Below are 12007 nucleotides of genomic sequence, written 5' to 3'. Positions count from 1 at the left end.
GAGTTCTGACTATCTCATGTACAGGAGGTTGTCTCTAGTTAACAATATTGCATTATGCATACTTGAAAACTGCTGAGAGAGTAAATCTTAAATATTCTCACCACAAAGAATAAGGTAACTATGTGAGGTGACAGAGGTGGCTAACACTATTGTGATAATCATTTCGAAATATGTGCTTGTATCAAATCACGTTGTACACTTTAAACGTATATAATGTTATATGTCCAGTAGAGCTCAATAAAGCCGGGAAAAAGAAAGAGGGAAGGGAAGGGAGAGAAAGGGAGAGAGAGAGGAAAAAAAGCGAATCTTCTGGCAGGGATCAAAGTCTTACATTTCTGTTTCACAAAAACTTAGCCACAAGTGAGAGGCTTCTGTTAAGGACTGAACCTGGGGGCAACCATGCATGCCCCCAGGAAGAGGACGGCTGGACTGTCTTCAGCAGCCCCAACAACAGAAACCCTGTTACTGCTTCTGCCTCTCCTCCCGCCTCCCCCTCCTGTGGGTGACAGGAGTTCCTGTCCCCACGCCAAGCTCTGGATGTGCATTTCTGGTCATTCCATTTACTTTTGGTCCTGAAGCCTTCCACGCCCTTTTTCCTCTGTCTGGGATTCCCCACTGGCCCATGGAGATAGTTATCTCACTTTTAGCTGGGGATAGATCTTTTTTACTTCTTTATAAAATATAACTCCCACTTGCAACCGCACAGATGGAACTGGGCGGGGGGGATTATGCTAAGCGAAAGAAGTCAATCAGAGAAAGACAAGTATCATATGATCTCACTCATATGTGGAATTTAAGAAACAAAACAGGATCATAGGGGAAGAGAGGAAAAAATAAAACAAGATGAAATCAGAGAGGGAGACACACTATTAGAGACTGTTAACTCCAGGAAACTGAGGGTTGCTGGAGGGAAGGACGGTAGGGATGGGGTAACCGGGAGATGGACATTAAGGAGGGCACGTGATGGAATGAGCACTGGGTGTTACGTAAGACTGATGAATCACTGACCTCTACCTCTGAAACCAGTAATACATTATATGTTAATTACTTGAATTTAAATTAAGAAAATAAACAATTCTGCAATAAAAAAAAATAAAATGTAACTCCTGTATCATTGCCGTGGACTTTGAGGGAGATGGGAGGATTTTTCCTCATTGAAAGATGACCATCCTGATATGAATTGACCTCTTCTTCCCTCATGTAACATAGCAGAAGTCAGGATTTGTATTATGATCGATGACATTTTAGGGAAAATGTGATATAGAATTGTACAGTTTGTTAATATTTGGTTTACACTATTCTATGTATAATTGGTCAGATTTGTAACATTTATCTATAATTTCTTTTGGTTTTGTCTGTTTCAAAGGTGGAGAAAAGCAGAATTCTTTAGCAAAGGACTGATCTGATGATATAAAGGTTGGATTGGTATGTATGTGTGTATATATGTATGTATTATAAGGAATTATCTTACAAGATGATGGAGGCTGAGAAGTCCCAACACCTGCAGTCAGCAAGCTGGAGACCCAAGAGAACCAATGATTAAGTTCCAGTCCACAGGAAAGAGAAGATGGATTGTCCTGGCTCAGGGAGTCAGGAAGAAGTTCCCTCTTACTTGGCCTTTGTTCTACTTTGGTCTTCAACTGCTTAGATGAGGCCCACCCACATTGGGGAGGGCAATGTGCTTTACACAGTCTACCAATTCAAATGTTCATCTCAACCAAAACTGCCCTCACAGACACATCCCAAGGAACGTGTGACGAAATGTCTGTGCACCCTGTTGCCCAGCACGCTGACGCCTAAAATTTACCATCACACCTTCCTGCACTGCAGTCCTTGCGGAGTGGTGCTCTTTTCTGTCTTCCTAAAGGATGGGCCAGTTTTAGGAATTGGGAAGAGACGGGCATCAAACAGAAAGTTTCACTGCCTTGTCCCTCCTAGTGAGAGGTGCAAACAAGGGAAGGGTGACTGTGTGTGCGCGCTCATGTGTGTGCACGATCCTGTGTGTGTGCACGCACGCGCCCATGCACACGCAACCTTTGGTGCTGCCTGCAGTGCTCTCAGCCTCAGGCACCTGAACCAGGTTGCACTTCCAGTACCACCAATCCTGCTCTTGGCCACTTGGCATATCCTGTTTCCTAGGCTTCCCCAGACAAGGCTCAGCAGTCCTGGCATCCTCTTTTCTTTGAGTGCCTTGAATATGGAAATGCCATCGCAACCTGCAAAATCACACCAGGAAAACAAAATACCAGCCAGCCCTGCCGAATCATTGCTCCTTTAGAGAAGGCGCTAACTCACCTCCGTGTTGCTTTGCCCAAGTCCATCTGTAGCCGTGACTGGGTGATGGCGGTCTCTGTCCCTTCCTCACCAGCACTGTCACGGGACCCCACTGAGTCCGGAGGAGATGAACTAGAATCCTCCCAAGCTGGAAATGTTTGCACAGTTAGCAATTCACAATTAGTTAAATTAGATGTCTGTAATTCTTTAGTGGTTTTTTTTTTCTTCTCCATTGCATAATACACCGCAAGGTCTGCGCGCCTTGCTTGCCCTGTAATGTAGTGTCTGGTACACACGGTAGGTACTCAACAGATACTCGGTTTGCACAGACTGAGCCTTTCCGAACACAGATGGATGTCCCACGGAATGTTGATTTCCCACGAGGGGAGCTTTCTCCACAAAATTAATCCACACGAGGTCAAATGATGAGAAAAAAAATAACTATTGAATATCATTGCTGTCAGTTTGCACATTCCTCTCCCCTTTTTCTGGTTCCCTGTGCTTCTCAGTAAGAAGGAAAACCACAGAGCCTGCACTCCCCTTCTTAACCTTGGCACATTTGGAAAGTGGGTGAGAAGGCAAACTCCTTGACCTGATAATGAGAATGGTGGGAATGATAACCTCGGATATTTGTAAACTGATTCGTAATTAAAGTGTGATTTCATAGCCATAAACGTGACCCTAGAAGCCATCCAGGAAAGTGAGTAGAGCACGTATGATTACCTTAGCTCAGAAAGGCAGAAACCCAGGCTCGTTGGGGTAACGTGACTTGCTCCAGGTCTTGCAGGTCAACAGGAAACATGGACACCCAGTTCTCTGACCTTTGACTCTTATTCCAGCACCCTTTCCATCTGGCCGCACCACATCTTAGCACTTCACAGTGGAAGAAGTGAACACAAGTGCTTCCTACGAAAACCATGCGTATTCACATGCCAGGGCTACCGTAACAAAGTGCCACAGACCAGGGCGGGGGGCTTACAGAACAGAAAGTGACTATGCGATTCATGATGTCAGAGCTACACACCGAGTTAACACTGGTCTGGCTTCATAGAGCTCCTAAGCTCGGCCTGCAGGTCTGTATTGTCCTTATTTGTGTCAGACAGACATATAGAGGCCGTGACTTTCTTGCATCGGGACTCTTGATGGCTGACTCCCCTTTAGCTGTCCCTGCCTCTAATTTGGACCCAGGGGAAGGAGGGCCAAGAAGATGACCCACCCCCTCCTGGCTACATGGAGAACATAAAAACAGTTGGAGAGTAAGAGGAAAAATATGAAAATAGGGCTCGGGGGAGATAAAAAGGACGAGACCAAGGTATGTGACCAAAAAAGAAAACATTCACAGCCTTATTACAAATCGTTGAGAGCTTGCTTGGAAAAACATGGAGGTGTGTGTTTATTTACCCGGCAAATATTCAATGAGCACCTTCTGTGAGCCAGGCATTGGCTGTGAACCAATGAATCAAATATGATCCTTGCCATCACAACAGACTGAGAGGTCCCACCAAACGAATAATCCAACGGAATTCAGTTTCTTAAGTACATCAGTGGTAATGCCACGTATCAATCATCCATCTTCAGTTAGGTAGCAACAAGCAGAAAGTTTCATAAAATTAAATCAAAATAGTACTAGCCCCAACGAACAATTTTGAAAGGAAAGAAGGCACAATTTGTTGTTTGGGTTTAATGGTGGGGGGGCCTGACGAGTGCTGGTGTTTAGCTCTTTAAAGCATTTTCTGGCTTTCTCCTATAAGTCAGGTCCTGGGCTAAGTATTGAAGATGAAAACACCGAATAGAACACATTTACTCATTATAAAAGAGCACACAGGGGTGCCTGGGTGGCTCAGTCAGTTGAGCTTCTGACTCTTAATTTCGGCTCAAGTCATGTCTCAGGGTCAGGGGATCAAGCCCCACCTCAGGCTCTGCGCTGGGCATGGAGCCAGCTTAAGATTCTCTCTCTCCGGGGTGCTTGGAAGGCTCAGTCGGTTGAGTGTTCAGCTCTTAGTTTTGGCTCCAGTCAGGACTCAGGGTCTGGGATCAAGCTCCGAGCTCAGCAGGGAGTCTGCTTCCCCTCCCCCTCTCCCTCTGCTCCTCCCCCCAGCTCTCTCGCACACACACACTCTCTCTAAAATAAATAAATAAACCTTAAAAAAAAAAGATTCTCTCTCTCCCTCTCCCTCTGCCCCTCCCTCTGTTCTTTCTCAAAAAAAAAAAAAAGAGAGAGAGAGAGAGAGAGAGAGAGCACACAGTAAAATGGAGGCAGACATGTAAACTAGCAAACATATCTTATAAAATGTGTTGTTCAAGAGTGGACCACAGAATGCTATCGGAGCACAAAGGACATTTTTAAAGCAAACTTGAAAGAAGGAAAGGGTTTCCCAAAAGACATGATGACCCTTCAAGTAAGTTTCAGAGGATGGTGAAAAGGAGTTAACTAGGTTTTATAGAAGGCAAAGAAAGATGAGTGGAGACATTCAGAAAAAAAGAACAGTTCTTGGACAAGGCATAGATATTCAAAATAGTATGTTAAGAAGTTTGTTAGATAGACGTTAGATACACCTGTGGCTAAGTGGACAAAGATGAGGCTAGAGAAGTAGGCAGAGGCCAGGTCAGGAAGTATCTTGTGTCCTAAACTAAGGCATTTGAACTTCATGCTGAAAGCACTGGAGATCGCCTAAAGAATTTTCAACAAAGACTGTTTTCATAACTGCACCCTGTTCTACTCTGAAAAGCAGTGTACAGGCTGGGTTGGCAGGGGCCAGAGCAGTGGTAAGGAAGTCAGGAGGCTAGAGTAGGCACATGCTCTTTGTCCATCATGGTCACCAAAACACCAACTCTCTCCCATCCTAATATCCTTCTCCGCCCACATGACTCAGGTGGGGCTCATATGCTTTCTTCCAACCTCAGAAGTGGACAAACGACCAGAGGCCTGACCAATCACAATACCTCTTTATCATCTTCACCCCTGCTCACTCTTTAGCCACAGTGACTGGGTTGGGGTTGGGCATGTAGCCCAACCCAAATGATAAAATGGCTTTTGCTGAAGCCATCAAGAAAGATGCTTAGCTCTTTTTTGGAAGGGTTAACCAAAAGGCTTGTGTAGGCTGAGGGCTGCCAGTGGCCATCTTCCCACGATGGAGAACGGCGGGGGGGGGGGGGGCAGAGTCCTGGCAACACGGTATGAGCCTGTACATCCAGGAAAGCCTGAAAAAATTCTACTCCTCTGACTTCTCAGTCACACCAGCCAGTAAATTCTTCCTCCTCTTTTTCTTTCTTTTTTTGCTTAAGTTAGTGGGAGTCCAACTTCTTGGACTGAAAACCCAGAGTTCTGATTTATACAAGGTCCATCACAGTAATCCAGACCAAAAATAGAATTAAAATAGGGCCAAAGCAGGGGATGCCTGGGTGGTTCAGCCAGTGAAGCGTCTGCCTTCGGCTCAGGTCATGATCTTGGGGTCTTGGGATCGAGCCCCGCATCGGGCTCTCTGCTCACTGGGGAGTCTGCTTCTCCCTCCCCCTCTGTGCTCTCTCGCTCTCTCTCTCTCTCAAATAAATAATAAAAATCTTAATAAATAAGTAAATAAATAAAATAGGGCCAAAGCGGGATGAAGAGGGAAAAGAGACACAAGAAAAAAAATAAGGAGGCACAATTTATAGGATCTGGTGGTAGATTACATAGTGGGTGAGGAGAGGTAAGAGTCTTTGATGATGTCATGCTCTTTGGCTTGGAACGCTCTGTGGACAGTGGTGACATCTAATGACAAAGCGAATATAGGTGGCAAAACAGGTTTCAGAGGAAAAATAGGAAGTTCACTTTTGGGTATGTTTATGCAGATAAGGGTCAGAGACTTAGGGAAAGAGTCCAGACTTGGGTTCTAGCTTTAGGAGTGGTACATAGAGCTATCACTGTGGACATGTTCAACCAGGGCAAATAAAGAGAGTGAAAAGATCACTTTCCAATGAAAAGAGAGTGTCAAGGACAAAGCCCCAGTGGATGACTGTTCCATGACAGCGAGCAGAGAAAAAGGAGCCACAAAGGAGCCTGAGGAGAAGACACTGGGGAGGCTGTGTGAAAACCGGAGCGTGTGCATCAAGAAGTCTGGCAGGAATTGAGGAGTGAGAGTTTTAAGAAGTTCTGAAGTTCTATTCAGTAGACTTAGTGTAATAAAAAACAAGTGAGGGGCGCCTGGGTGGCTCAGTCGGTGAAGCGTCTGCTTTCCGCTCAGGTCATGATCCCAAGGTCCTGGGATCGAGCCCCGCATCGGGCTCCCTGCTCTGCGGGGGGCCTGCTTCTCCCTCTCCCTCTGCCCCTCCCCCTCCTCTCTTTCTCTCTCTCTCTCTCAAATAAATAAAATCTCTAAATCTTTAAATAAAATCTTGAAAAAAAAGATTATAAAAAACAAGTGACTTGTTCCCAGTTCTGACTTCTAAAGTGCTTCTAAAGTGCTCCTGTCCGCAACAGTAAGGAAAATGTGACTAAACTGTAAATCATCACCTTTTCTCGTACTCCTCAGAAAATTCAGGTTGTCCCTAAATGTAGGGACAGTGCCAAGAGAGACAGTCACAGCCAGAGACGGTTTGCCTGGAGTCCAAGCCAACTGGAGCCATACGCTGGTAGGAACACTTACCCAGGACCTTTAACAAATGACCAGAGGCCGAGCAGGACTAGCAGGAGAGTGAGAGAGTCCTGGGGGCTGCGGGCTTAGGAGGGCTGTCGGCTTAGGAGGGCTGTCGCACTTTAGGGGAGTCTTACCTCCAGAAACCCCACCAACTTTTCACAGGAAGACCTAAGGACACCTCACGTTTCTGACGGACTAGGCCAGAGGGGGCTAATGTTAAATATTTTGAAATACAGGCAGTGCTTTTCTACATGACAAAGTTCCCCTATTCAGCAGGGAAAGAGACTTTACCAGAGTTTTGTCATACCTGCGAAGGGAAACTACTCAATTCCACCCCCTCCAGCCTTGCGGTCTTAAGTAAAAGGAGGGTAAAAAAAGCTGAGAAATGCCAGTGAAGGTCACAGCCCAGGGACATGGGCCCTACTAAAAGATAAAGATTTAAACATAAGATTATAGAACACTTGGGGCGCCTGGGTGGCTCAGTCGGTTAAGCGTCTGCCTTCGGCTCAGGCCATGATCCCAGGGTCCTGAATTTGAGTCCCACATCAGGCTCCTTGCTCAGCAGGAAGCCTGCTTCTCCCTCTGCCTGCTGCTTCCCCTGCTTGTGCTCAGCCTCTCTCTCTCTCTCTTTCTGACAAATAAATAAATAAAATCTTAAAAAAAGAAAAGATTATAGAACACTTGACTTCCCCCCCCACCCCACATCATACCACCACAGTAACAGGGTCTAGAAGAATAGCAGTGGATTATTGGACTGTTACACCACAGTGAGAAGGGCTGCAAGGCCCAGCTTCTTATTTAAGGAGGAGTTTTGAGAGACGGCCAAAGACAACAGGAGAGAGACAAACAAGGATGCTGAGGAAATCGCAGCCTTGGCACGTACATCTAGACAGCTAGAACAAGCACTGAACGAAGCCCAACTCCTAGGCAGATCAACATAAAACCTCACACCACAAGCCTATTTCCTTAGCTCCTATTATCCAATATGTCGTTCTGGCTTTCGGTAAAAAGTACAGCGTATGCTACAAGGCAAAAATATACAGAGTCTGAAGAAACAAAGCAAACCTCAGAACAACATTCAGATAGGACACGGATTTTAGAATCACCAAACAGGGAATTTTAAGTAACCGTGATTAATAATGTGAAGGGGCAGGTGCCTGGGTGGCTCAGTTGGTTAAGCGTCTGCCTTCTCAGGTCATGATCCCGGGGTCCTGGGATCGAGTCCCACATCAGGCTCCTGGCTCAGCGGGGAGCCTGCTTCTCCCTCTGACCTTCTCCCCTCTCATGCTGTTTTTCTCTCTCTCTCTCTCAAATAAATAAAAATAAAATCTTTAAAAAAAATAATGTGAAGGGGCATAGTGGAAAAAAGAATGGGTGATGGGCAGGAACAGAGAGGTAGAAGAGCCTTAGAGTGACATCAGCAAAGACAGTAGAGTAGGGAATCTGAAGGGCCTGCCCCTTCACAGAAACACCAAAAAATGGGCAAAAACCGGTCAGAATTAGTCAGACTCTAGGAAATAAAGATTTATAGCAACCAATAAATGTTGAATAAACACAGAAGACTTAGGAGAGCTTTGCGAGCCTTGCCGCCCCCGCCTCCCCTCCACCCCAACAGTCTTGAAGACAAGAGCTGACCTTCCTCACATAGGGAGTTTGTTCTGGAGGGAGCAGAGGAGACCTTGTTCCCAAGGAACTATATTTGTCTACTTTTAGCTGTCTGGGGTTTCCCTGAGGACCGACGCAAGGGGCTTGCCTTTTCTCACCTAACTCCGAACTCTCGTGGTGAGAGTGGCTGGATAAAGGCAAAGAGAAAGAGAACCTTGAGAGCTGCAAGAAAGAAGGGACTCATTAGGTCAAAGGAAGCCTCAAAACGGTTCAGTCAGTTTCTCATAAGAAACCACAGAGGCCATGGGGCGCCTGGGTGGCTCGGTTGGTTGAGCGGCTGCCTTCAGCTCAGGTCATGATCCCGGAGTTCCTGGGATCGAGCCCCCCATCAGGCTCCCTGCTCAGCAGGGAGTCTGCTTCTCCCTCTCCCTCTCCCCCTGCTCTGCCTGCTGCTCCCCCTACTTGTGCTCTCTCTCTAGCCAATAAATAAATAAAATCTTAAAAAAAAAAAAAGAAACCACAAAGGCTAAAAGGTGGTGGGATTGCCTATTTAAAGCTCTGGCAGAAAAAAAAAAAAAAAACCTGTCAATGTCAACCAAGAATTTGTATCTGGCAAATCTATGCTTCCAAATGGGAAGAGAAATTAAGACATCCCCAGATAGACAAAAGCTGGGAGAATCTGTTACTAGTAGATCTGCCTTACAGGAAATGCTACAGTTAGTCTGGCCGGCTACAAGGAAAGGATCCTAAGCAATAAATGGAAGTCATACAAAGAAATAAAGAACAGTGGTAAAGTAACAATACAAGTAACTACAAAGCCACTTGTAACATACTTCTGGTTTGTAATGTCTCTATTTGCCCCATATGACTTAAAATGCAAATGCATAAAACAATACTTATAAATCTATGTTAATGGAAATAATATATAGAAATGTAATTTGTCACAGTAACTACAAAAGTGGGGACAGAGCTGTATAGGAGCAAAGCTTTTTTTTAAAGATTTTATTTATTTATTTGACAGAGAGAGACACAGCGAGAGAGGGAATACAAGCAGTGCGAGTGGGAGAGGGAGAAGCAGGCTTCCCGCCGAGCAGGGAGCCCGACGTGGGGCTTGATCCCAGGACCTGGAATCATGACCCGAGCCGAAGGCAGACCCTTAACGACTGAGCCACCCAGGTGCCCCTAGGAGCAAAGCTTTTGTAAACTACTGAGGCTATGCTGGTATTCATTCTAACTAGATTGTTCAAGTTTAAAATGTTCATTGTAGTCCCAGGGTAAATGCTTAGAAAATAACCTTAAAGATGAGAAAGCAATCAAAATGGTACCTGCAAAAAATCAATTATAAACAAGAGAAGGCAGTATTGGAGGAATTGAGGAACAAAAAGATATAAGATATATAGGAAACCATGATAAAATGGCAGAAGTCCTTCCTTATCAGTACTGACTTTATTTTTTTTTCAGTACTGACTTTAAATGTAAATGTATTAAACTCTCCAAAGGCAGAGATTAGTAGAATGCGCTTAAAAAACAAACCATGATCCTTCCATAGTCTGTCTACAAGACACTCATTTTAGACCCAAAGACATAAATAGGTTTAAAGTGAAAGGATGGAAAAGATATTCCAGGCAAACTGTAATCAAGAGACCTGAGGTGGCAATGCTAATATTAGACAAAATAGACTTTAATCAAAACATGTTACAAGAGTCAAAGAATGACATTACATGTTGATAAAAGAGTCAATTTATCAAGAATTAAATACAATAATTATAGGCATATGCACACCTTACAAGAGAGTCCCAAAATATATGAAGCAATATTTGACAAAATCAAAGGGATAAATAGTTTTACAACATCAAAAATTTCACTTCTCACTTTCAGTAATGGATAGAACACCCAGACAGATCAATAAGGAAATTGAGGACTTGAACAACTCTATAAGTCAACTTGACCTAACAGACATATATTCCACTCCCAATAAGTAGAACATACATTTTCATGTGCACATGGACTATTCTCAGGATAGACTATATGTTAGGTCACAAGTCTGTAGCACACTTTTTATTAGTTTTTTTGTTGTTAAGTTGTAGGAGTTCCTTATATATTTTGGATGTTAACCCCTTATCAGATACATGGTTCACAAATATTTTCTCTCATACCATAGGTTGCCTTTTAACTCTGTTGTTTCCCTTGCTGTGCAGAAACTTTTTAGTTTGATATAGTCCCACTTGTCTATTTTGGCTTTTGTGGCCTGTGCTTTTAGTGTCATATTTATGAAATCATTGCCGACACCAATGTTATGAAGCTTTCTCAATATATTTTCTTCTAGGAGTTTTATTTTAAGTCTTATATTTAAGTCTTAAGTCCATTCTGAGTTGATTGTTGTGTAAGGTGTAAGATAAGGGTCTAATTTAATTATTTTGCATGCGGATATCCAGTTTTGCCAATACCACTCGTTGAAGAGACTATTACTTCCCCATAGTGAATTCATGGCACCCTCATCAAAAATCAGTTGACCATATATACATGGATTTATTTCCAGGCTCCCTATTCTGTTCCACTGGTCTATATGTCTACTTTTATATCTGTATCATACCATTTTGATTACTGTAGCTTTGTAATATATTTTGAAATAAGGAAGAATTATGCCTCCAACTTTGTCCTTTTTTCTCAAGATTGACTTCACTATTCATTGCCTTGTGTGGTCCCATACGAATTTCAGGATTGGTTTCTTCTATTTCTATTTTTCAAAAAGCCAGTGGGACTTTGATAGGATTGCACTGAATCTGTAGATTGCTTTGGGAAATATGGACATTGAAACAATATTAAGTCTTCTGATCTATGAACATGGGGTGTCTTTCCATTTGTTTGGATTTTTAATTTCTTTCATCATTGTTTTTTGGAAAATGGGCTAAGAACTTGAACAGACATTTCTCCGAAGAAGACATACAAATGGAACAACAGATATATGAAAAAATGCTCAAAATTACTCATCATCAGAGAAATGTAAATCAAAACCATAATGAGATAACCACGTCACACCTGTCAGGATGGCTTTAAAAAAAAAAAAAAGACAACGAGGGTTGGCAAAGATGTAATGAAATCGGAACCCCTGTATACTGTTGGTGGGAATGCAAAATAGTGCAGTCGTTATGGAAAACAATATGGAGGTTTCTCAAAAAATTAAAAATAGAATTACCATATGATCCAGTAATCCCATTTCTGAGTATTTACCCACGATTACTGAAGTCAGGGTCTCGAAGAGGTACTAGCACTCCCATGTACACGGAAGCACTATTCACAGCAGCCAAGATGTGGAAACAACCTAAATGTCCACTGACAGATGAATAAAGAAAATGTGGTATATACATGCAATGGAGTATTATTCAGCATTAAAAGGAAGGATGCTCATTTCAGCAGTACATGTACAAAAACTGGCCCTTTACAGAGAAGATAAGCATGGCCCCTGCACAAGGATGGCATGCAAATTTGTGAACTGTTCCGTATTTTTTAAA

General features: G+C 43.5%; 1 protein-coding gene and 1 non-coding gene across 10 annotated transcripts in view; one reads left to right on the top strand and one right to left on the bottom strand.

The window, feature by feature from the left end:
• The window catches only part of ZNF75D (zinc finger protein 75D), a 54248-nt gene that overhangs the window by 17960 nt on the left and 24281 nt on the right, over positions 1–12007 (bottom strand). For 6 of the 9 annotated variants that reach the window (XM_073879108.1, XM_025852497.2, XM_073879111.1 and 3 more), the window contains exon 6: positions 2296–2422. The exons of the other annotated variants lie outside the window; for them this stretch is intronic. In XM_073879108.1, the coding sequence (XP_073735209.1) occupies positions 2296–2422 (127 nt within the window). The remainder of the gene's footprint in view (positions 1–2295; positions 2423–12007) is intronic. 9 annotated transcript variants of the gene reach the window in all.
• LOC112809198 (U6 spliceosomal RNA) lies at positions 11897–12003 on the top strand. The gene has a single exon (XR_003204523.1). It is a non-coding gene; the product is annotated as a U6 spliceosomal RNA (small nuclear RNA).

Source organism: Callorhinus ursinus, unplaced genomic scaffold (genome assembly GCF_003265705.2).
Source record: "Callorhinus ursinus isolate GAN/ISIS: 27379988/994484 unplaced genomic scaffold, GSC_fseal_2.0 scaffold33, whole genome shotgun sequence".
Classification (NCBI taxonomy): domain Eukaryota; kingdom Metazoa; phylum Chordata; class Mammalia; order Carnivora; family Otariidae; genus Callorhinus; species Callorhinus ursinus.
The sequence above is the reverse complement of the archived record's forward strand: the minus strand, read 5'-3'. Positions and strand labels throughout refer to the sequence as shown.